The sequence below is a fragment of the Citrus sinensis genome, chromosome 5 (assembly GCF_022201045.2).
Source record: "Citrus sinensis cultivar Valencia sweet orange chromosome 5, DVS_A1.0, whole genome shotgun sequence".
Classification (NCBI taxonomy): Eukaryota; Viridiplantae; Streptophyta; class Magnoliopsida; order Sapindales; family Rutaceae; genus Citrus; species Citrus sinensis.
Window position 1 is genome coordinate 34989684 of NC_068560.1, and position 24852 is coordinate 35014535.

Below are 24852 nucleotides of genomic sequence, written 5' to 3' on the forward strand. Positions count from 1 at the left end.
CTATGACGTTATATGGAGTATTGACGGCGGACGAGAGAGAGGGAGAGTTTTGTCGAGCTAAAATAAATCTGCTTGCACATGGGAGTCGATAAGTCTTCAAGACTCCAACAATCCATCGTAAAACTCAATGACAATCACTCCACGTACGTGCTACAAGAACATATATAAAGTTTACCAGTTTTAATTCACAGTTGCTAATTTTGTAATGGAATCACGATTTGGCACATTGAAGTTGATGGATAATTAGTACACGTTAAATGCAGACTAAGAGCGCTACTTTTTATTAAATGTTTCAGCGTATGGTTAAACCGCTATATAATCAAACATAATTGCACAACATTTACGACTTACAAACATCAAACATTTCTATGATCTTTTACGCTAAAGAATTTATGTAAACAGTAATTACGGCTGCTTTGTGGAGTTTAATATTAATTTCTTCTGTTAAGGTACTTTTCAGCTATTGACAGGTGAAAAATATTGGGAAATTGGAAAAGTAATGCATTGGAAAGAAATTGCTAATTTGCCACCAGGTGTTTGGATAAAAAGAAAAGGAGATAAATTGGAGAAAATTAATCAAAAGACATGCAGATTACTGCACATGAAACATACAACAAACTATAGTTTAAATTTGTAATTATATTAAACAATAGGGAGCTAAATGTTATTATCCCATACATGGACCATAATTTTCCCTTGATAGGACTATAATGTTATTTAATTACACACCAACTCATTTGCCCCAGTTAACTTCTAGATCGGTTCTTTCGTCTTCACCCGACCAAAATTTTAGATCAAAACAAAAATGTAAGACGAAATCAAAGCTGCAATCAACTCACAAAGTCAAAATCCCTGATATCTCTCTGGATTCAAAGAGAGAGAGAGAGAGAGAAAGAGAGAGAATCCATCATGCAATTGAAGCCCTTAAACACATACACAACCACAATCATGTTATTTATCACATTCATAATCCTCTTCTTCACCGGCTTTCTCGAATTCCCCTCAATTTCCTCTTCAATAATCCCCCAGCAACAACAACGACAACAACAACAACAACAACAATCCATAAACCCTAGTTCAAAACTACCCATAATTACCGAATCCAAGCCAGAACCCTTCACAAATCTGTTGGCCGCGTTCAAGAGGTGGGATTCTGAAGTGGGTTGTGCCCAGTTCAGAGACAAGCACAAGGGCTTGATCAATAATGGGGTAAAGACTAATGGGTCTGGTTCGTTGCAGGAATTTAGTGGGGATTGTGGGGAGTTGAAAATGGAGCATGTGAGTGTTTTGGTTAAAGGGTGGACTTGGATTCCTGATAATTTGGATAACTTGTATTCTTGTCGATGTGGGATTAGTTGTTTGTGGACTAAATCTTCAGTCCTTGCTGATCATCCTGATGCTTTGTTGTTTGAGTCCTCTACGCCTCCCCTTCAGGTATCGAAAATGATGCTTTTAGCCAATTCTTAAGCTTTGGTTCCTTGGAATTTCCGCCAGACTTAATTTTTAATTGCATCAATTTTTTGAAATCTGAATGCTGAAATGGGGTTTGAGTTATAAATTTATAGTCTATGATGTATTTGTGATCTGCTTAATATGGACGAGGAATTTTGAATCAAACAATTCAATTGATTTAGGGGATAGTGTGGACAGCAATGTGTACAGAAAATTTTCTAATTGTTATTGACCATTAGCATATAAGTAATATAACAGTGCTGGGCATGAAGAGAGCTGGGATGCCTGAAAATTGAGGAAAAGAGAAGTTATTTGAATTGGCTGTGAACTCTTTCTCCACTCATTAGCATGTTGCATGTGTGTTGTCTAGACATGGATATGGCTGTGGTTGTATAGAGACACGTGCATTTAAGTGGATGTCTGAATCATTTCCTTGGCCATAATTCCATTTTTTGATATGGCTTGTTCATGCTCAGTGAATGAATTTTATTGTTCGCATCTGTATTTTTAATTGCCTTGCTTCTTGCAACCCTTTTTTTTTTTTTTGGTGGTTGTCTAGTGTTGGGGATATTTGTGTTTACTTGAAGATAATGAGTTTTAGATGCTTTAGGTATTGCTGATGCATATTTTTGACTCATCAAATAAAGAATCCCTCATCCTTGTATTCTTCATCTTGTCGTGAGACACTCTCTAAACAAGTTTTAATGATTAGAATGATCTACATCATCTTCCTTTCAGTGGTTTGAAATGTATGATTGACGACAAATTTGGCAAATGTTAGAGATAAGGTAACATAGTCGTAAAGAGCACCTGGGCAGAGCTTGAATATAGCCACTAACCTGGCATCTTGACAACGTCTTATTTTAGAATACACCGGTCATTATCATCTTCACATTCTATCTGCGGTTATTGCCTCCAATCGTATTTCAAAAGCTCATGATTTGTACATGGTGATCTTTGCTTTACAAATCATCCTAATTTTCCTTGAGTTTTCTAGAGACGCAATGGAGATCCACTTCGTGTTTACATGGAACTTGAGGCTGGTCGGAAGCGGTCAGGTTGTGAGGATATATTTATTAGTTATCATGCTGAAGATGATGTTCAGTCGACTTATGCTGGTGCGTTGTTTCACAATGGTCGAAATTATCATGTGTCCTCTTATAAGAACAATGTAAGTGTTGAGCTAATAGTGATCTGCTTCATTTTAACATTCTCTACTGATTTTTCTTTTCTGCCTATTGTATTTGTGACCTGACTTGTATCTTAATTTGAAGGATACACTTGTTTATTGGTCGTCCTCACGCTGTCTTCCTCGTAGAAATCAGCTGGCCAAAAGTCTCCTCAACTTGTTGCCCTACCATTCGTTTGGCAAGTGCTTAAACAATGTTGGTGGTCTAGACATGGCCCTTGCTTTCTATCCTGAGTGCGCAAATGATCCCAGTGTCACACCGAAATGGTGGGATCATTTACATTGTGCCATGTCTCACTACAAGTTCGTACTTGCTATTGAAAACACCATGACCGAGAGTTATGTGACGGAAAAACTCTTCTATTCACTCGATTCTGGTGCAGTTCCCATCTATTTTGGTGCCCCTAATGTCTGGGATTTTGTTCCACCACATTCAATAATAGATGGGACTAAATTTGGCTCCATGGAAGAATTAGCTTCTTTTGTCAAGGCCCTTGCGGATGACCCTGTTGCTTATGCAGAGTACCATGCATGGAGAAGATGTGGCGTGTTGGGTAACTATGGAAAGACCCGTTCAGTGAGCCTCGACACGCTGCCATGCCGGTTGTGTGAGGCTGTTAGTAGAAAAGGTGGAAGAAACGCGAAAGCTAGGTGATTTATTCCCTTTTTTTTTTTTTCCCTCTCCTCTCCTTTTGTTAGGCATTTTTAATTGATTTGCTTCTGTTAGTAGAGAGATTGGTTAGATTTTGTGTTATAATTCAATGGGGACGATGAAAGGTGTATACAAGCTAAATTCTGACAGGTTATATTAAAAAAGAAATACAAATAACTTCAGATTTTTATAGTTTCTGTCAGTGAGAGAGACGCCGTCATATTTTATTTAAAGTGTAGAGCTACAAACTGTTTTACAATATAGGCGTCTATAAATTGATATGGTGCGAAGTGATTAGTTAAAAGGTAATAACAATTAATTTTTCTAATTATATAGGCCCAAAATGGTTTTATACAATCAATTTCTTTATGTAACGTCTGTTTGTATATGCATATCTGTACAAGTTGGTCAATAACAATACAGCTACAAATAGCTAGTAATAATAGAGATGCAAACAATTAATTACCAAACACACTGCATTTATTTGCAGTTAATTTATAAGCATTTTAAGGGCTTTCTCTCCAATAATTAATTAACAATGCTTTTACCGCCACTTGGGCTATAGATTAATCATGTTGACAGAAATGGGATTATGGCTGTCACATATAATTAAAACAAAAGGCAAATGTAAAGTTAGTAGGTACATGGTTATGTCAAAAACTGCTTACACATAAAATAGTTGAAATTTCAGAATTAAAAAGCATCTAAAGTTTCCAGCGCTTTGCAACTACAATTTCTCAAGCATCAGGTTTTGCAGAACTCTCCTCGCCATCATCTTTGTGGAACTTCATTACCGATGCCAATACTCCTGTATATTTTGGAGGTTTTGACTTGCGAACCCTTGGAACCTGTAAATCAACAAAAACAAATAAAGGTAGCAAGTCAAACCTCCCATATATATCTAGATTAAACAAAAACAAACTGATATTTTCTTTTTCGAAAATAAAAAATGATGATGTGATTCTAAAAAATCACTTGAAAATAATTAATTACATTTTTTTTTTCATGCTACAGTTTTGGAAACATATGTTCTTTGATATTAAATTTTACTTTCCTTAAAAAAAAAAGCATTTTTAAAAAAAGACACTAGCTTTTCCTTGGGTTGGCTGCTTTGGATCTTCACGGTCTTCAACTCTGGAGGCCTATTCTTGAGATATTCTACCAATTGCTCATCATTCATGGCAGCTATCTCATCTGTCTGTTAAATATACACAAAATAAATAAACCCCAAAAAAAAAAAAAATTTCAATCCTCAACAAAAACCCAGTAAAAGGATTAGAAATAAAGCTACACCAACTTTGAAAAACTGGGAAGAAGTAAGAAATAAATTAAATGAGAAAAATTACCCAAGTTTTGAGATCTTGTATTTGTTTTTCCAATTCCTTTTCTTCGTTTTTGGCAAGTTCATTCTTCTCCTCCAGTGAAAGGGTCCTTGGCTTTAACTCCATCTTATTTTTCATCTTCTTCCCTTCCTTGTTAGCATCCGTCATTTGCTTATAATATATAAGACGAAAATATACAGATGGTATAACAAAATCTAATTGATTGAAATTAATTAAATCAACTAATTAGCTAAAGACGCTGAAAATGCTGATGACAGTAATAATAATAATAATAATAAAAACGAACGAACGTACATCATAATATACGTACATTTATAAGTAGGTTATGTATACAAACAGAAGAAACTTGTTATCTAGGCATTTGCTCACTGCCAAACACTACACTTACATGAACTACTAGAACATAATTTAAAACTAGATTAGGTTAAAAATAAATTATGCGTCTTTATTTTAACTTATCCAAAAAATTATATCATGAATATTTCTGATCTGATTACATCAAGAAACATTATCATGAGCAGAATATGTCATTTATGAAATTTTGGTGAGTTTATAATGGTATTACCGATTGATAAACTGGTAAATAATTAAAGAAAGAAAAGGAAAAGAAACAGAAAAGAAAAAAAAAAAAAAACTCTCAATATTTTGGAAATTATAGGAATTCAGTTTTTGAAACAAAGCCCAAAATTGTACGACATTTTAATTTACATAAACTACTTTGTAATTTGCCTTCTATCAAACATGTACTCATAATTTTCAAAAGCTCTCTTGCTCACAAATAAATTAATAGGCCTAATACAATAAAATGAATATATAATATCGTTCATTAGGATATAATTTTAATTTCAGAGAAAAAAAAATTATATGTCTGTCTATGTATGAAATGCGTTGTCAAAGAGATCAATATGGATGTATACGTATCTCCTGATCAAGTCTTCATGATATATTCAGATAAATTATAACTAAATTCTGATTAACAAATGGAATAAATAAAATAATAATTCGAAAGAATAATAAAATGCACTATACCTTTGAACTTTCAGATACATTCGCATCAACATTTCTTCTCGACATTAGAGGTTTGATTGATCTTTTTTTTTAACGAATATTAATAAGAAGAATTAATGTTATTTGATATATGGTTAAGAAATGGTAAATGGATATTTGGTTCTATGTTAAGGCCAAAATTAATTGTTTTAGAGCCTTAAAACTTCATTTTGTTTTGAAAGCCCCACCTGTGTCGATATGTTCAATGAATTATCATAATCAAAATTTTATTGGGATCCTTAAAATTTGTTTAAATATCATACAAGCGGGAAAAGATCATCGATTCGAGACTCTTTATTTTATTGTTAGATAGCGAACGGTTTAAATATTTTTCTGTTTATTATTAAAGTTAGTGGTCTTAACGATAGTTTTATGATTATTTTTTTTCACTCTTCAGTTTTTTTTTTTTTTTGACAAATCCTAAAGGTTTCAATGAAATTCACTTTATTATAATTGCAAAATGTGAAACTCTCGTGGGTTTAAGTGTAATTTCAATATTGCAGATTGTTACTTAAAGTGGTGAGGAAAGAGATTGACACTACAGGAATTATAGTGATGCATTAACTCAAGTTTGTTCATCCAATTAATTTTTTTTTCAATTTCATATTACATGATTAATATACATATATTTACAAATATATCTAAATTCAAAATGTATCCAATTTAATTTTAGTTATAAAAAAATTCTATCAAAATCGCATAAAACGCTCGAACCACTTGCTAAACGTCGAAAGAATATATTTTGTCATGCACAACGTAAATGATTCCCATTGTATTTGTATGATTTAATTATAAACTTTGTATTAGTGCAAAAATTGTACAGATTTCTACTCTTCATATGTTAATTATCTAATTTAACAAAATCTATATATTGTTTGTTATTCTATAGTGTTATGTCTCTGGACTCTGGCAGTGAAAGAAGAAATTTTTGAAGATTAAATTTCTATATAATGGCCAGAAAAAGAGTGCTGATTTTTTTTTGTTTGAATCACTAGGTAGTCTTAAGTAGGCCTCAATTGTGGGAGGCACCTTTAAATCCATACCACAACTCATATTAATTTTTGCTCGCACCGGGTCGGTCCATAAGAGATAAAATGATAAAATACTTACCAAAATAGAGACTCCATAGGAGAATATGACTTAAATACTTGACCTCTCTTAAAAAACTGAGAGTGCCAAATAACTCACGTCAACCAACTTTGATTGAAAAAAACTAATGATAATAACGAAACTTGCGAACCAAGGAACATCATTGGGCTTTCGCGCAAAAAAAAAAAATGGAATACAATAGGGCCGTACTGACTGAGCTGGCCATATCTGAACCGTTGAGTAATGATCATCAACGACGAGGATTTAATCAAAGAATTAACGAGGAAATTTAACGAAGAAATCGCTTATTTACTTCACTGAGAGAAGAAAGGGGACGATGAGAGTAGCACTAGCTTCAACTATAAAGCAAAATCCATTGCTCCTCACCATCTCTTCATTTCTCTATCGTCCTCCGACCAAAACGGTCTCGTTTCGAAATATCTTTACCGTTAACACTACCAGAAACCTAGGGTTTTTGCGCTGCAAAGCAACAATGTCGGAGCAGGAACCACCGCGGCCGGTGGTGGTTCAAGTGAGGGACAAGATCGAGTTGACCGACACCGAGACGAAGATTTTCAGTTGCCTTCTCAACACTCTCCGCCACTTCAATCTCGAAACAGTACTTCGCGTCGCCGGAGGCTGGGTCCGCGATAAGGTCGTGTAACTAATTAGTTAAATACTATATTAATGATGAATTTGGAAATTAATGTTACTTTATTATTTTTGTAGTTGCTTGGAAAAGACTGTTATGACATTGATATAGCGCTGGACAACATGATGGGAAGTGAATTTGCTACTAAGGTGGCTGAGTATTTGTCGGCCACCGGTGAAACGGCGCCGTCCGGTTTCGGAGTTATTCCAAGGTAGGCGATTATAATTCATGAAGGTTACTTATTCTTATTCATTTAGTATTTTCGCTTACATTTTGTTTTGATAGCATAGCAGAGCTAATGTTTAGTTTTTCGGTAATTTTTATGGTTTGTGATTTTAATTTATGTTTCAGTAATCCTGATCAGTCAAAACACTTAGAGACGGCAACAATGAAGCTTTATGATTTATGGATTGATTTTGTGAACTTAAGATGTGAAGACTACAGTGAGAATAGCCGTATTCCAACAATGGTAAATGAATTTGGTTTCCAGCAGTTTATCAATATTTTGCCTAGATGGTTTTTATTTCACTACATTACTCATCAATTTAGTTTTCTTACTTCCATTCCATGAGTGTTTAGATGAGGATGAAGTGTATTAAATATTTTTTGTGAAATTTTTTCCATTTTCTCTTATTATTAGGTTACTCTGTTTCACTGCAGAGATTTGGTACTGCAGAAGAAGATGCATACCGAAGGGATTTAACCATCAATAGGTATCTTATTTTGCCACGTAGAATAGGCTACAAAATCTCAAAATGAAAACTTAGAGGAATCATAGTTATGTTGGTTTTGAAATCTAATAAAATCTTCTTGTTTTTTCTTTTGCTTGGTGTAGCTTGTTCAATGCTTAAGATTTTGTGTATTGTAAATCATGTGTTTATTTGTATACAGTTTATTGGCATTGTCTTGGTACGTTCTTTAAAGATAATTGGATATCCTTGATTGAACAAGGTTATGGTAAAAGTGCGAATTTCTTTTCTTTTAACAGCTTGTTCTACAATATCAACACTAGCTCTGTTGAAGATCTTACTGGAAGAGGTTGGAATAGGTTTTGTTTAACTGTTTCTACTCAGGGACTACTTTCCTCAAAGTTATAAGTTTGCCTCTGTTTTTGCTTCTTTTCTTTTTCTGTAATTTAGGAATTGCGGATTTAAAACATGGCAAAATTGTGACTCCATTGCCTCCAAAAGCTACATTTTTGGATGATCCTCTTCGCGTTCTCAGAGCAATTCGTTTTGGTACCTTGATTTCTGGGTTCCTTTATTCTCATATTTACATTGTTCCAATATATAATGGAAAGAGAGTTTCTGTTGATCCTCATTTTTTGTTGAATTGTATTTGTATCTGTTGAAAATTCTAAATCTTAATTGCCAAATTTGTCTGCGCAGGTCATGACTGTTTGACATTCTGTAGTATTGAGCTCAGTGGCTTTTTATTTATTTTTATCCCTCTGAGACCTTTTCACTCTTCTTGACTATGTCTATGTATACACTTTTGCTGTTTAGCTTTTATTTAGTTTACTCCACATAGAGGCACACTGGGCACACGTTAATACACACTTAAAAGTGAAAAAAAAGAGGGGAAAAAAATTAAAGAAAAGAAAGGGATACGGACTTCATGAATACTCAAATTTCTAGTTATTCTAACTTAGCTCCCTTTCTGTTGCTAATGAAAAGGGGTGGGTCTTAATTCAGACTATTGTAATAATTGCTTTCCAATGCCTGTCGTTGTTTAGCCTTTCAACTTTTTTTCTGATCATGGAAAGGAGCATAGGGTTATTGGTATACCTATCACCATCCTGCTATTTAAAATTGACTAAATGATTTTTACTTTTTGAAGCTTATTAATTATGTATTTGTATCAATAGTTGCTTCCTACAACATCTTTTGATCATCTATTATCTTTTTAGGTGCGAGGTTTGATTTCATACTAGACGAAGAGCTGAAGAAAGCTGCAGCTTCTGATGAGGTTAAAGCAGCTCTTGCAGCCAAAATTAGCAGAGAGCGTGTCGGAACTGAAGTATGTTCATTATTTTAAAAATCAATCTTCAGATGCATTGCTAGGATTATTATCTGATTTATGAGATTGCAAGTTTGTGGAGATCATGTGGTATTTTTGGTTTCAGATGTACTGTCCTTAATTATTTATTCATTTCTTTGTTGTTTATTCTTTGTGCAGATTGATCTTATGGTTTCTGGTAATCAACCTGTTAAAGCTATGACCCATATTTGTGGTTTGACGCTATTTTGGATTGTCTTTAAGCTTCCTCTGCAAGTTGAGCCTGAAGTATTGGAAGGATGTGAAATGTATGATTAGTACATAATATCTGTTATGTTTTTCATACTTCCTGGAAGCCAACATATATCTTTTATTTACTTCCTTTAAGAAGACTGTATTTATCAACCGTCAACAATTCTTTTGAATGAAATACAAATTTTACCTCTGCTTAAGCTTTTGCCTCAAGTTCAGTCTGCACCTTAGCAGCGATAATGCACTTTCTAGGTTCAGTTAGCTGTTTTATATATTTTCTGAGTGGGAAGTTAAAAAGTTTATGGTATTTACTTTCAGTATTCTGGAATTATCAAGTACTGATGGTATATATCAACATTACAGGCCAATAAAATTCACATAGAATTCTCCTACGTATCAGTGCTATTGGGCCATGATAAATTTACGGCATGTTGCCAGGCTATTTTCTAGAATATTGTGTATCATACTTCTAATCTTTCCTCGATTTTTATAGGTTTTGCACTGCTTACTTGGATGCTGCTTGGGATCTAACTCAATTAATCGGATCTTCTACCTTCAATGTGAGTGGTAGTTTCCCTTCGTTTTTTTCACTGGCTTCTTTTTGTTGACAATTATGCATTGGTCAGTACTTTGTGCATGAGGCTTTGAATTAATTTATTCTTGTAACATCTGAACCTAGGATGACCAAAGAAGGCTTTCCCAGTATGCAGCTTTGTTTCTGCCATTCAGAAACACCACATATAAGGATAACAAAGGGAAAAAGGTATTGTTGTAATATTGTGCATGGCTTTTAACTATAAACTTCCATGTCAGCTCTGGCAAATTCAAGTGCGTGACACTTTCATTTGCTGCTTATTTTGTCTTCTACAGTTGTCATTTGTGATGAGGGGATAGGCATAGAATGTTAATCACGATTTCTGTGCTTTTACATCTCAATGTGAATATCAAAGTTCTTTTATCTGCTAACTAATTGAGTCCTTCACTCCAGATACCTGTTGTCAACTACATTTTCAGAGACTCTCTTAAGCGAAAAGCTAGTGATGCTGAAACAGTAAGTTCAAACCTACTTCTTATTTATAAAGTTTGCATGTTTATCGGATATAGTGCCCTCAGTGGACTTATTTGTATTGAACGTGCAGCCTTATTATTTATTACATATTTCTCTTTTGTGTAGGTAATGAACATCCACAGGGTGTTGGAGAAGTTCTTATCCTTGATTCCTTCTCTTGTTTCTGCTGAGGACGTTAAAGTGAATGATGGTCAATGGAGTAAAGAATTGGTTGATGTCCCAGATGCTTCAAAACTGCGCGTGTTGACAGGTTTAATGTTTTTTGCCTGATGCAATATTTCTTAAATTAAGTGGACTGTGGCCATTTTGATGCATCATATTTCTTGAATTGGTTTATGAACCCCCTTTGCATCCTTTTTATTCTCAAGTCATTTTGTATTCATATTTGATTGGGCCAATGGAGTCCTGTTTTTTAGTGTATGGTGTTCATATATGAACGCTCAAGGAAAACTAAAAGTGATTATAAGTCGCTCAAGCATATGAATGAATATGGACAACTTTTGTTAGGATTTGGTTTTAAAAGGTAAGACAGCAGAGTTGGGAAGATAGCATGCTGCCTTGAGTTGCACAGATTAGTGGTTGCTGACTTTTATTCTTTACATGTTCAGGATTTCTTCTCCGAGAAATCAAAAATTTTTGGAGAGTTGCCTTGCTGATCTCTACCTTGTTATATCCCACCCATGTTGATCACACGGAAGATATGTTAAACCAGCATTTTCAACTGGACAGTAAGCGAGATTTGTTTGTGGCGGCCGAGAAGGCCATTACTAAATTAGGTATGGTCAGCATCTTCTTCCTGTATTTGATTTAGTTCAACGTTAATTTAGACATGTCCTTGTTGGTTCCTTTTAAGCATAGCCTGGTTTGGGAAGGTAAACCGGCTGCACTCGATGCCGGTCCTTAAGATCTGAATCCAGTTATAAATACTGATATTCAACTTTGATCTGCCAAACAATTGTAAATGTTACAGCCAAGTTTGTGTTATGTTTAATTAGATTTTGTTGACATGCAGGTCTTGATGAAGTGTGGGATTTAAAACCACTGGTCAATGGGAAAGATATTATGAATGTTTTGCAGCTTAAATCTGGAGGGCCACTTGTTAGGGAATGGGTAATAATAATGCCTTACTTCGTGTATCTTAGGACGATACAGCACGTTCTCTCTTTCTATCTTCAGTGATCTCTGTCTCGGCTGATTCTAATTCTAAACTTTAAAGAAAAACGGTTAACATTACAGATTTCAATTGCTAATTCTTTTTTTTTTTTAATTGCAGCAACAAAAGCTTCTAGCATGGCAGCTTGCCCATCCTTCTGGAACTGCAGAGGAATGTATTGACTGGATGAAGGAAACCCACTTGAAGCGCATAAAGCTTCAGTAACTAGCAGATTCGTCTAAACTAATTCCCCAATACCCCCCACCCGCCCTCACCCACCCCCAGCGGTTTACTTATCTTAAAGCTAGGAACATAGTTGGAGTTCCGGATGCTAATATTCTTCCATGAAAATGCTCCAAAGTCCAAACCTGCATTTGCAGCCGGATTAGCTAGGAATTATTGATAGGAGGAAAGTCAAAGAAAGAAGAAATTTTTTAGTCAATGCTCCAATTAGCGATTTTGTAAATCTGTCTATATAGCTTGTATTAGGAAGCAGAATTTTTGTAGTCTATAGTGACTTTATGATGTGTTTACTAATCAGCTATGGAATGGGAATTAGGGAATAGGTTTGCTTGCTTGTAATTCCTCCTGTAAATTGGTTCAGCATTGTAATTCCTCCTGGAGGTCGAATATGGTTGCACAATATTTTGATGATTACACCATTTTAAGCTCTTGTTCATACTTTATTGTATCGTTCGACACTCTAAATTTAGATTATCGATCTCGTTTGATTCTACATTCTATCAGCTAGCGGCTGTGTACAATGTTAACATTTAACTTTCCTGTTTTTTTTTTTTTTTTTTAAAAAGGCGAATAATAAATATACTAAATATATTTGATCACAATTACAAACAAATATATCATCAATGTGAAAATAATATATAAATAATTTTTATTTTTGAATGAAAGTATAAATAAATTAGAGTTACAAAAATTTATAAAATATACGAAAAGACTAAATTGCTTTTATTTTATTTTAAGTTGTATACAACTATTTAAACATTTTAATCTTTTGATATATTTTATCAGAATTTAGTAACTTGATTATTATTATTATTATTATTATTATTTGTCAAAATAGGATCGTTGATGAAAAATAAGTAAAACTGGGAGTGCAGGAGACATGAAAGAAGGGGTATGCCAATAATGTAAATGTAGTTTAGTTGTCAAACTGTTTGTGTAGTAGGGTAGCAAAATAGCAATACCATAATAACAAAATATATGAAGATTAAGTTACAATTGGCTCTTGAAATTATATTTAAGTAAATAAAAAATAATTATGCAAACAAACAACAGTTTACTTTGGGCGTTGGTGATATACTTGGTTTACATAAAGGCGATTGCTACAGTGGTGGTGCTCTAAGTTACATATATATATATATATATATATATATATAAAGAAAGCGAGCGAGAGCACCGAGCAATCGATTGCATTCCATTTTGCTCAAAGCGAAACTGAAAACAAATCACATCGAAATTGAAGATGCGAGGGATGAGTAAAGGTAGAATATGGATCTTATTGTGTCTGTTGTTATTGACAGGAAGAGGTATGATGTTATTGACAGGAAGAGGCTTGTCTTCGGAAGAAGAAACAAAATTCAAAATTGACGGGAAAGTAATAGAACTTGACGAATCCAACTTCGATTCTGCAATCTCGTCTTTTGATTACATTTTAGTCGATTTTTACGCTCCTTGGTGCGGTCACTGCAAGCGCCTCGCTCCTCAGGTCCATTCTATATCTTCTCCCAACTGGATTGAGTTTTACTTCAATTCTTAATTGTTTTACTGATCGTACGACGTCGTATTCTTTGAAATTATTTATTTTGCAATCATTTCTCTGATTGGAGTCGCCTGATTGTGCTTGTTTTTTTTTTTTTTTTTTTTTTTTTTTTGTAGTTAGACGAAGCTGCTCCGATACTTGCTAAATTGAAAGAGCCAATTGTAATAGCAAAAGTAGACGCTGACAAGTACAGCCGTCTTGCTAGTAAGCAAGAGATTGAGTACGTACTTTTTAAAATTCGCCTCGTGCTTTCTTCAAATTTTTTCGAAGTTCTTTTTTTTTTTAAAAAAAAAAAGGTTGTTCCTTTGATTTTATCAAAATTGTGCTTGTATTCCTCTTGCTGCGGTGGAATATTGGGGGTGTGTCGGTAACTGTTGTGCTTCTGCTTAACATTGAAAGCACAACAAGTAAATATTTGATAAACATTTTACTTTGGTGAATTTTACTTATCAATCACCTGCTCATTTATACCTGATAGCTAATAATGATTTCATTTGACAACAGCTAAGGATTTATTCATAGCACCTTAATTCCAAACATAATTGAAATCACTTAACAGTCAAGTATAAATGGGTGAGTGGTTGGTAAACGGTAACTGCCTAGTAAATAAATGTAGATGCTTATCCAACACTTTAGTTGTTGTGCTTTCAAAATTAAGTAGAATCATAGTAGTTACAAATACGCACTCAGTAAAACATTGAGTAAGATGAATATTATTATTTGTATGTTTGTGATGGAATTCCTGTTAATGAATGGTTTTGTTTTTATGTGTCTGATTGATACAGTGCATTTCCTACATTGAAGATATTTATGCATGGGATTCCTACGGAATATTATGGACCTAGAAAAGCAGAATTGCTTGTTCGTTATCTTAAGAAATTTGTTGCCCCTGATGTCTCCATTCTTAATTCAGATGCGGAAGTTTCTGACTTTGTTGAAAATGCTGGTACTTTCTTTCCCCTATTTATTGGTTTTGGGTTGGATAAATCAGTCATGTCAAACTTAGCTTTGAAGTATAAGAAAAAGGCCTGGTTTGCTGTCGCTAAGGATTTCTCTGAGGACACCATGGTGTTGTATGATTTTGACAAAGTTCCGGCTTTGGTTGCTCTTCAGCCGAGTTACAATGAGCACAACATTTTTTATGGCCCCTTTGATGGTAAGTTTGCACAGTTACATCTAGTCATTTGGTAAATTTTTTTCATATTAATATAGTTTTTTTTTAATGGTTTAATATGACCACATTCTTGATTTTCGGATTTTGATTTGCATACATTTGGTTTAGTGGACGGAATAGGATCCTTTCCTGATCTGAGACATATTGAGTTTTGAAAAATCTTCTGCCATGTGTCTTTTATTAGTAGTGTATGGGTAAAATTTACTTTTTTTTTTTTTTATTAACTACTAATCAGCAATTGAATTATTTGCTCAGTAACATGATCAGATCAGGACAAAATCATGATCCTTAGTGGACAATAAATTTTTGTTTACACTAATTTGTTGTCCAAATGCTTGATAAGATATAATTATTAATGTAAGTATGAATACTTATATATAATTCAAAGTGTATTAAAAAGACCTCTTCCTGGTCACCTTCATTGATTAATTAATTTCTTTAATCTAGCCTTATTTTCTAGATTTTGTTGCTTCTACAAGTTATAGTCTTACGAGTACTTTGATTTATCTTTTTGTCAAACTTTTGTTGGCTGCATAAAGCAAAAGCATTTTTACCATTTGTTCTGAATATGCAGAGGAGTTTTTGGAGGAGTTTATAAAACAAAATTTCCTTCCTCTGTCTGTGCCTATTAACCAAGACACACTGAATCTTTTGAAAGATGATAAAAGGAAAATTGTCCTTGCCATTGTGGAGGATGAGACTGAGGAGAAGTCGCAGAAATTGGTCACAACACTGAAGGCTGCTGCATCTGCAAATCGTGAATTAGTTTTTTGCTATGTTGGGATTAAACAGTTTGCAGACTTTGCGGATACATTTGAGGCCAATAAGAAGTCAAAATTGCCAAAGATGGTGGTTTGGGATGGCAATGAGAATTACCTAACTGTAAGTATTAATGTATTGAAAACTAGAGTTTGTTTCTTCATGCTAACTTTGCTACAATTTTCTTAATGATATGGGTTATTCATTCATCTAAAATAGAGATGTAGAAGAAGTGGAACTTTTTTTTTTTTTTTGGTGGTCCCAATTCCTGATTTTTGTGTTATCGAAACATCTACTGTTATGTTATAGAATTGAGAGAGAATCCTTCTTGAAAAAGAATCGTTAAAACCATATTTCGTCTATCCTACACCTGATGTAGTCTCATATGAAGCATAGTTGTCATCAGTACATTCTTTTTCCTCATTGGTTCGGTGGGACTCATTTGGTTATCAGCTACGCAGCATGAGGAAACCCGACCCTCAACCCTTAAATTCCTCTTCCTCTCATTTGCATTGGTTATATACCAGTCCTTTTGTGATGATGAAAAACAGTTCATAAGTTTATATATTTTCAGAGCCTCAAATAGGAATAGGATGGCTGACTTTAATCGTTTATTGCTTTCCAAATACTCTGAAATATAACATATATCCTCATTTTTAGAAATGGGTTACAGCAATATTGGTGCCATTCTACATCCTAGACCTGCTTTACAACACACTATTTTTCGTTCATTGAATTGTGCTATTCATCATTGCTAAATGAGATATGTTTTCCTTCATCGGTGCAGGGAGTTTATTTTACTGCAATTAGAATGAAATGTGTACTAATATACTGTCTTTTACCGCAGGTTATTGGTTCAGAAAGCATTGATGAGGAAGATCAGGGTTCTCAAATATCGCGTTTCCTTGAAGGATATAGAGAAGGACGGACCGAACAGAAAAAGGTTGCTGGTCCATCAATATTTGGCTTCATCAATTCACTTATTGGAATTAGATCTGTGTATATCATTGTATTTATGGTTGCAATGCTGATGCTTCTCAGAACTCTTGGTAAAGACGATGAAGAGCCTCCCAGGGTTGGCACTTCGGACCAGAGTGAGCATGCTAGGAGCACAGTCTCCAGGGCTGAAAACGATGAGTATAGATCTGGAGAAAAGGAAGATTAGATGAGGCTTCTGTTTGGGCTATGGCAAAATCAAAGTGTCATTTTGATACCATGTTATATCATGGGTAGAAGTGTTACAGATTTAATTCCCATCTCGGTTTTCCTTGCTTTTGTAGAGAATAGTTTCACGCCTACATTTCCCTTTAAAATAAATAACCTATTGGTTTAAGTAGAGGTGTATAAAGATTTCCTTAATGAGGATTTTACGTCATTGCTGCTGGCTTCTTCTTAATCTTTGTTTGTCGTGTTTCCTTAGAAATTGAATACTCGAGACTCGAGAGATGAATGATTCAAATCTTGTATGAGACGGGACTTGGTACGCGTGTAATCAACTAACCAATATTTCTAAATTTTAGAAGATTAACATCCAACACTCGAAGAAAGCTGTCTGTAATTGGGGGGAAAAAAGGGAAGCATACAACTACGTCAGTGCTGGAGCTGCCGCGCCTTTATTTTTCCTGAAGAAAGCTGTAGCACGTAGATTCAGTTGGTTCAACAATTTATACGTGTTGAAATCGTTTCGAGAAACCAAAATCCCCTTAAATTATGTCAAAGTCAAGTTTAATTTGCTTTTGTATCCAAAACCTCGATCTTTTAATTTCGATTTCATAGTGTTAAGAGTTTTAAGTTTTTGATTACAGAATTCAAGAGGAAAGAGATGAAGAATTTAGAATTTCCATTAGAGAATTCGAGAAAGAAGAGATAAAAGAATTTACAATTTTCAAGGAAAGAGACAAAAATTAACAAGAATTAATATTGAATTTATTATTGATTGCTAAAAAACATAATGAGAACCACTTATTTCCAGGAACTCAATACAATTCTAATTCTAATCGAATTAAAATCCACAATTATGATTGCAATTAAAAAAAGAAAAAAAAAACCAATCCTAAATAAGCAAGAAATCAAAATAAACTGATAGGGTCATAATATGTAGTTCTAAATTGGTTACTACCAAAGCCAAAACTTACAACCTTTGAACCAAGAAAACTCGTGCAATCTCACTTGTTTACTGTCTTGAAATTATTTCTCCAGTGAGAATGATGCTTTAGATTTAGTCTTTCTGGATTGAAACGTTGTATTTATGTTTTCAAAATGTTGATCTAAATATCAAAATGGGAAAAAAATACGTTTGATCGAACTTTTGAAGACATGACGTTGATAAACAAAGAGAAAAATATACCTAATATAGCAATTTGGTATTTCAATCTTTTCTTTAAGATGCTAAAAAATACCTCATAAAACATATTTTTCTCATTTTAAATTTTAAAAACAAAAAACGACCTCTTGACATGCAGTAAAACAAAAAATATTCACTAATTCGCAACCCTTGAAATGAAAAATACCAGAATCAATGATATCACCAGAAAGTAATAAAAACATTAGGCACAAGTCTCTCGAACTACAAATTTCAAAAAAGTTAATGGTTAGTTATCACTGTACTCCCCAATTAAGATCATCAAAACATCATTGTCGACAAAATACAACACAGCATCATACTGATACACTCGCTCTTTTTGTGTACAAACTTTTGTAAAACTTCAACTTCAAGAATCACGACTCTCACTTATGAAATCTAAAACAAATCACAGTCTTATGCTACAATGTACAATCATGCAACAGCATACGTTTCTAACATGGAATGACAAAGCAATCCAATCACGCATCAGATAGAACTCAAAGTGACATGATGCAGCAAGATATGAAGTAGAGGTCAAAAAGACTTGAACAGTATATAAGTTTGCATCACTCTGAGCTATAGTGGCATACCCGTACCAACTCAATTGCTCTCTATAACATATCAAATGTTGCATTCACATTCAGGAAGGGATTGAGCAGAGGCAAAAGGAGAGAAACTTGTGGCAGATTCACTATAATGCAGTGGATGCTGCTGATGACTGGAAGAACCGACTAAACTTGGTGATGCATTGCTTGGGCTTGGAAGGTATGGAGACATGTATCTTGAGTTAAGAGGTGATATAGATGGGTACCCAATGGAGTGAGATGACATGATATAAGAACCATGAGATCTTTGGGAAGAAGCATGTCTGAGATCTAGAGAGCTTTGACTAACACTTATGGGAGGAGATTGACAGTAGGACCTAAGAGATTGTGGAATATAAGGAGTAGAAGCAACAGAGTGAATGTGAGAGACAGAAGGTGAATGTAACATCGATGGGGGTATATGTAAGGCTGAAGATGATGCTAGTGAAGATCTTATAGATGAAAGTATAGAGGAGGAAGCTGGGCTAGATGAAAGCAATGGTGTAGACTCTGATGCCGGGGGTTCACCTGTGCTAGTCCTAGCATCCCGCTTGCAAACCGGGCAAAATGTTCTCCATGATGTAAGCCAAGAATCCACACAGAAAGCATGAAATTCTGTTGAAATTCAAGAGACAACATTAGACATGCAAATTGAAATGAATTATGAATAAATTATTCTAACCAGATCCCCGAGGGAAGTGGGGAACAGACATAAGATTACTTATAACTCACATGGAAAAAATACCAACTATCATATAATCTGCTTGGCAACAAGAATCTCAATCTCAAACTCAGTCACTCGAAGCAATGCTCAGTTCTTTAGTAAGCTCAAGGGGCCAAATGCATCATTTATGTAAACACAAGTTTACACATTACGTGACAGAAAATGCAACTACAGTCACAGAAGCTCAAAATATAGAGCATTGCAGTACAGGCTCAACAAGAAGATTGACGGCAATCTATGCAAGTTATCAGGCATCAACTATATGTCAGCACACCAACAATACAATAATATAAGTTACGAGAATTTGTGTTAAAAAAAAATTCTGCATATGTCTACAAATATTAGGTGCAGCAGTGAAAATTAGTTCTCTCAAAGAAAGCAACAAAAATGAATTATCACATCAGTGTTACGACCAGAAATACCATGTAGCATACATGTTGATCTGCCAAACACAGCCAAGATCTTGAATTAACAGCATTCAACATTACCAAGCAGAGAGACCCATCAGCATAATTTTACTTGCTCAATTTCCTTAAGTGTTTTCCTAACTACCACATTCTCTAATATAGGAAGAAAGACTTACTGTGACGACATGGCAGAATTCTGAGTTTCTCTCCAACACTATAGTCCTCAAGGCATATAGCACATGTTCTTGAGGTACAATTATCCTCTACAACGGCAGTAAATATCAGGCTTGGCATTGCTTTAACCAAACGCCTGCTCATCCCATGAAATTCCCGGCCACGAGATGCCCGAGGAGCTTCTCGTCTTATACGATGCCTGCGTACAAAGAAGCAAGTAGCCAGCACTGCAGACATGGCAAGAAGAGAAATAAAAGAGATTGCCATGATTGACCATGCTGAGTTTTCAAAGCTTGGGATTATCCAAATCTCCATGTCGGTTGAACCAGCATACTGTTTCAGTTTTTCACCAGAAGCTTTGGACACGAACACGGCATGTATTTTAATACCAGCTGAATTTCCCGCCACTGAATTTTGACGAGAGTTTGAATTAGTTAGAGGTTCTCATAGTGACAAAATATTTAACTACCATTACAAATTAAAAAAAAAAGTAAATAAAACAAATGAACATAGAATAAATAAGCTTGATGGGACTGTTCACATAGAATTTCCTCTCTTAAATGGAAACAGATTATCGTAAACAAGCACAGCCATACATGACACATAAGTCAATCATCAAGGTCAGTGCCCCATGCTGGTCCCACTAGAAGCTTATGATTCAGAAAAAATGTTTTGTTATTAAAGGTCACAAGAAATGAGATTGATGGCAACATCTGTAGCAGAATTATTAGCACACCCCTGGCCAAACTGAATAAATTCATCATAAAAATAGCAATTACATCATACCCTAATGGGCAAGTGGACTACCTATTAAGAATCACTTAAAACACACCAACGTTAAAAAGGACATGAAGAAAGGTTGTTACTTGCAACCAAGACACCATCATCTTCATTGTCATAGACAATAGCCGCTTCAAATCCTGCTTTCTGTGCATTCCTCACTTTATCTTCAAAGCTACACCCTCCTCTAATAGTCAACACAAATGCGGAGCTCATATTCGAAACTTTTTCAACTTTACTAGTCAAATTTGAACATGCATCAAGAGGCTCTGCTACGTACAATACCCCGCAGTCTCCCGAACCCCTGATCGCTGGAGCTGAAATAATCAATATTTAACCATTAGACCAGATACTTTTCAAATTTCTTCAGTTTTCCCACAGTTTCTGAGAAACCAAACAGAAAGTCAACAAATTCAAAACAAAGTTAAAAAAAAAAAAAAAAGTTAACCATAATTATTTCAATATCATTGCAAGAAAGATCATTTATTTCATTGAAAGATAATCACTTTCTCCCAATTCTAAAGCTCAGGTAAACAAAGCTACTACTTCCCTGGATAATATCAATAGAAAACTATACTTTCCGCACTTTCCCAGCAACCAAATAGAGATTATTTCATTTTTTCACAAAAATGAACACTTATTTCATTGCCAAACAGGGAAAAAAAAAACTCTTTTTCAATTCGAAAGCTCGGCTGAATACAACCACTACTTTCCATTAAAATATCAATTAAAGGAAAAAGAAAATTGCCGCATTTTCCCGCACTTTCACAGCACCCAACAGAACGTCAAAAGAAAAAAGCACAAACCGAAATTAGCTTCGATATCGTCGAAAGAAAGAGTAACGTTGTTCCCAATCAACACCACATTAGCTGAAGCCAATCGACAAATTAACAAAACACACAACAAATACACCACCGACAGATTCATCACCGTCGTTCCAATTACATAAACCCTAATTTAGAATTTTTTTTAACTTCTATTAAGGTTTTGTAATTTCTCTAACGGAGGGGAGAAATTAGGGTTTTGAGACAAAATAAATTGAAACATCGGCTTCCATGAGATAAAAAAATGGATATAAACAATTGGAAGTATATTCGACTTTCTCTTGGGGGATTCTTATGCAAACGCAAATGGGAAAATTGTTAGTGTGAAGAAGTTTCTATTTTTGTAATAATTGATTTTTGAAGAGAAATATTGAACGATAAATAAACTTTTTATTTTAATTATTTATTGTTTGGTTGTATGATTGATATTGATATTATTATCCTCACCGCCAGTTAGGCAAACATCTTTTTATTAATTTAGATATTAGGTCACCCTCCTCTGTGTGTGCTGCACCAAGGCGGTTCTTAGGCTTCATGTCTCTTCCACTTTTGTGCAAAATATTACATCACACACGTGTGTCCACATTAAATATGAATACATCCAAATATTTTAAAATTTTTCACATAAGTCCTATATATAATATCTCTGGTTTAAGCAGACTCATCTATTTGAAGTTGAGAACACGGTGATCATAATAAGAAATATCAAGGTGGTTTTTGGGTGTACTAAAAGAGATCACAAAAAATATAACATGTTAGAATTTATCATTTATGTGATTATTGTTAAAATTTATAAAAACTTTTAAACTTAAACGTATTTAAACTAAACTAGTAGGACCTAGATAAATCAAAATAATATATATATATATATATATGGACAAGTAGGCCACTTGAGTTTGTCTATAAACGCCATCTTCTCTCTCCTGCATATCATCTGGATTTATCTAAGTGGAAATTACGTCATTATACCGCCAACAGATTTTTTTTTGTCCTCTCAATTACAGTGTATATATGGTATTACAGGATAAATTATAGTGTACCCGAGCCTGTTTATTAATTTATTCCTAATTTTATGTGGTTAGAGATTTCTTATCACAATATTTTTATAGAGTATCAGACACAGTTCGACTACTAGATAAATTAGGATATTGTCTATAACCTCACATTTCAGGAAGATCTTAATTTATAGAAAATCTAACTACCTAAATAGATAATATAACATTTCAGAGATTTTATTTATAGTAGGCTATAGAAACCCATAATTATTATACTGATAGTGAAAATTAAGTTAGAATAATGTGTATACTTAAAGTGAACAATAATGTGTATACTTAACGAGTACTAACATGTATACTTAATAGAAAAATTAAGTTAGAATCATAAAATTTTTTATTAGAATTATGAAAATTTTACCTCAATAAATGACATAATAATTAGCCATCACCGTGCCATCATTTTTAATTATTTTATTTTTCAGCAGTATCATTCATATTCTTTTACTGATTTAATTAATTTTATATTGATGTAGCATATGATTAGTAAATTATCAATTTTAAATTTTCAAACAACCAAAAATTCACATAAGGCCTCAAATATCTTTGAGTCAGCTTAATATGGTATTATACTAACTAATTTGGAATATAATTCTTTAATATCTACAAACAAGCATAAAATTATTGACAAACATAATATTTACAATTATAACATGATTGAGTAAATTAGTAAGGTGTATGAATGATTGATTAATAATAAAATGAGAACTTTAATCATTTATGGGGGCTTTTTTCTCACCCCTTTGATCTTGTGGTGGTTTTGACGTGTGTAATTTTGTATTATTAAATATGTTTGTTATGGACTAAAAAAGGCTTTATAATTCAAATATGAAAAAATTATACTAGTTAATTTAAGCCTATGTCTTAGGTACTATCGTGTAAGTTGTATGAAGGTATCATTTATATATCTCAATATATTGTAATCTTTCTTTGTGTTTCACTATGTTTTATTAATTTGTCCAATCATATATTGTGATAAATTACTTTTTAATTTGATCTAAATGTCTATTTATAAAGTTGTATTTTTATCACTTTTTAAGGGGAAAAAAATACCTTAGCATTAAAAAAAAAAAAGGTTGTCAGTGACAATTAATAAGATGTTAAATTTTTGAGGGACTGAATTTAAGATGTCATAATATTTAACGTAGAAGTCTAATCTAAGCTAATATATTACACAACTCAACATAAATAACATTTCACACAAAGTTTATCATTTCACCAACATTTCACTTCAGTTCACTATCAAACATAATTTTCGTTAAGTTGACTAAACCAATCTTTATCTTATAAGATCATCTTCATAATTCCACAAAACTTTAATTCTGTTTGATTTGAATTATGCACTGTATCTACTTTGGAAATGGTCAAAATCTAAGATTGGGACTTGTGAAATTTGAGTTGATGTTTCAATTGTCCTTTCTATCCTGTTTTTAATTCGTTACTCGAATTTGGATTATATAATATCTTCCTTCACGTCATCTATGTAATCAAGTTTAAGTGACTCGTAAATCAAAATTAATCCTTCAATTATCTTTAAGGTGTGGCCAAGTGTTTTTCAAGTGATTTTATTTGGTTAGACATTTAGAGTTTGAATCTTAATGAAAGTAAGAGATTAAAAAATATGTTTGGACTTTGTTCACTCCCTTTTCTTTCTTTTTTTTAAATAATCCTTACTTTCATTAATTTTATTAATGATAAATCTATTATATTTTATTAATTTTATTAAAATTATTATTTAAAAATTATATTTACTATATATTATTAATTTTTATTTCATAGTCATAATTTTTATCCCACAATATTGGATCTAAAAACTACCATTGCCTTTTTATTCTCCGGGGTGGGGCCTAGCTTGTTGCTCGTAAAACGCACAAGAAGTTACTACAATGTAATACAATAAATTTCATTAGTTCATATAAAATAAAAATTAGATGACATAAAAGTATAAAATTAAATAACTTATCTTCAAAATTATAATAGTTACTATTTGTCAAACACTTTAGTGTTATAATTTTTAAATTACAGTTGGTCAATCTCAATTTTAAATAGGACCAAAGTTATTTGATTTACTATATACCATACGAACACATGGAGAAAATGACAACTATTATATGTACTTATATCACACAGAAAAAAAATTATGAAAAAAAATTACTCTTGTTTTAAATATCACACAAACATAATCGCAATTTCTTTGAATAGATGTTATATAAATATAGTTTCAACCCTCACCAGCACTCCTATTAGCTGGATGCGAACTTTAATTCTCTTATCATGCTTTCAGAAATGCAAGTAATTGACTGGAGAAATGCTCTGGTATGTTACATTAATTAGTACAAATGACGTTTTAATAG

General features: G+C 33.4%; 4 protein-coding genes across 5 annotated transcripts; 3 read left to right on the forward strand and 1 right to left on the reverse strand.

Annotated features, from left to right (window-relative positions):
* Positions 1-731: 731 nt before the first annotated feature.
* On the forward strand, positions 732-3485 carry LOC102620994 (alpha-(1,4)-fucosyltransferase). Its single transcript, XM_006473117.4, has 3 exons — positions 732-1434; positions 2450-2623; positions 2727-3485. Exons 1-3 carry the CDS (start codon positions 910-912, stop codon positions 3294-3296), a joined length of 1269 nt encoding a protein of 422 aa, XP_006473180.2. The 5' UTR covers positions 732-909; the 3' UTR covers positions 3297-3485.
* A 3593-nt stretch (positions 3486-7078) lies between these two features.
* LOC102621272 (tRNA nucleotidyltransferase cca2) lies at positions 7079-12642 on the forward strand. Its single transcript, XM_006473118.4, has 15 exons — positions 7079-7427; positions 7502-7635; positions 7776-7893; positions 8085-8137; positions 8413-8462; positions 8564-8662; positions 9334-9443; positions 9603-9730; positions 10168-10234; positions 10354-10437; positions 10663-10725; positions 10849-10993; positions 11352-11519; positions 11756-11853; positions 12017-12642. Exons 1-15 carry the CDS (start codon positions 7110-7112, stop codon positions 12119-12121), a joined length of 1740 nt encoding a protein of 579 aa, XP_006473181.2. The 5' UTR covers positions 7079-7109; the 3' UTR covers positions 12122-12642.
* A 636-nt stretch (positions 12643-13278) lies between these two features.
* Positions 13279-16984, forward strand: LOC102621553 (protein disulfide-isomerase 5-2). 2 transcript variants are annotated; one of them, XM_006473120.4, is made up of 6 exons: positions 13280-13622; positions 13793-13896; positions 14462-14832; positions 15425-15732; positions 16457-16552; positions 16651-16805. In XM_006473120.4, exons 1-6 carry the CDS (start codon positions 13380-13382, stop codon positions 16660-16662), a joined length of 1134 nt encoding a protein of 377 aa, XP_006473183.2. In that variant the 5' UTR covers positions 13280-13379; the 3' UTR covers positions 16663-16805. The 2 variants fall into 2 exon arrangements, with proteins under 2 accessions (XP_006473182.2, XP_006473183.2); XM_006473119.4 differs by having other exon boundaries at positions 13279-13622; positions 16457-16984.
* A 1198-nt stretch (positions 16985-18182) lies between these two features.
* LOC102622044 (receptor homology region, transmembrane domain- and RING domain-containing protein 2-like) lies at positions 18183-21835 on the reverse strand. The gene is made up of 4 exons (XM_006473121.4): positions 21429-21835; positions 20709-20939; positions 19845-20249; positions 18183-19152 (listed from the first exon to the last, which is right to left on the reverse strand). The coding sequence occupies exons 1-4, from the start codon at positions 21547-21549 to the stop codon at positions 18575-18577; spliced, it is 1335 nt and encodes a 444-aa protein (XP_006473184.2). The 5' UTR covers positions 21550-21835; the 3' UTR covers positions 18183-18574.
* Positions 21836-24852: the final 3017 nt, after the last annotated feature.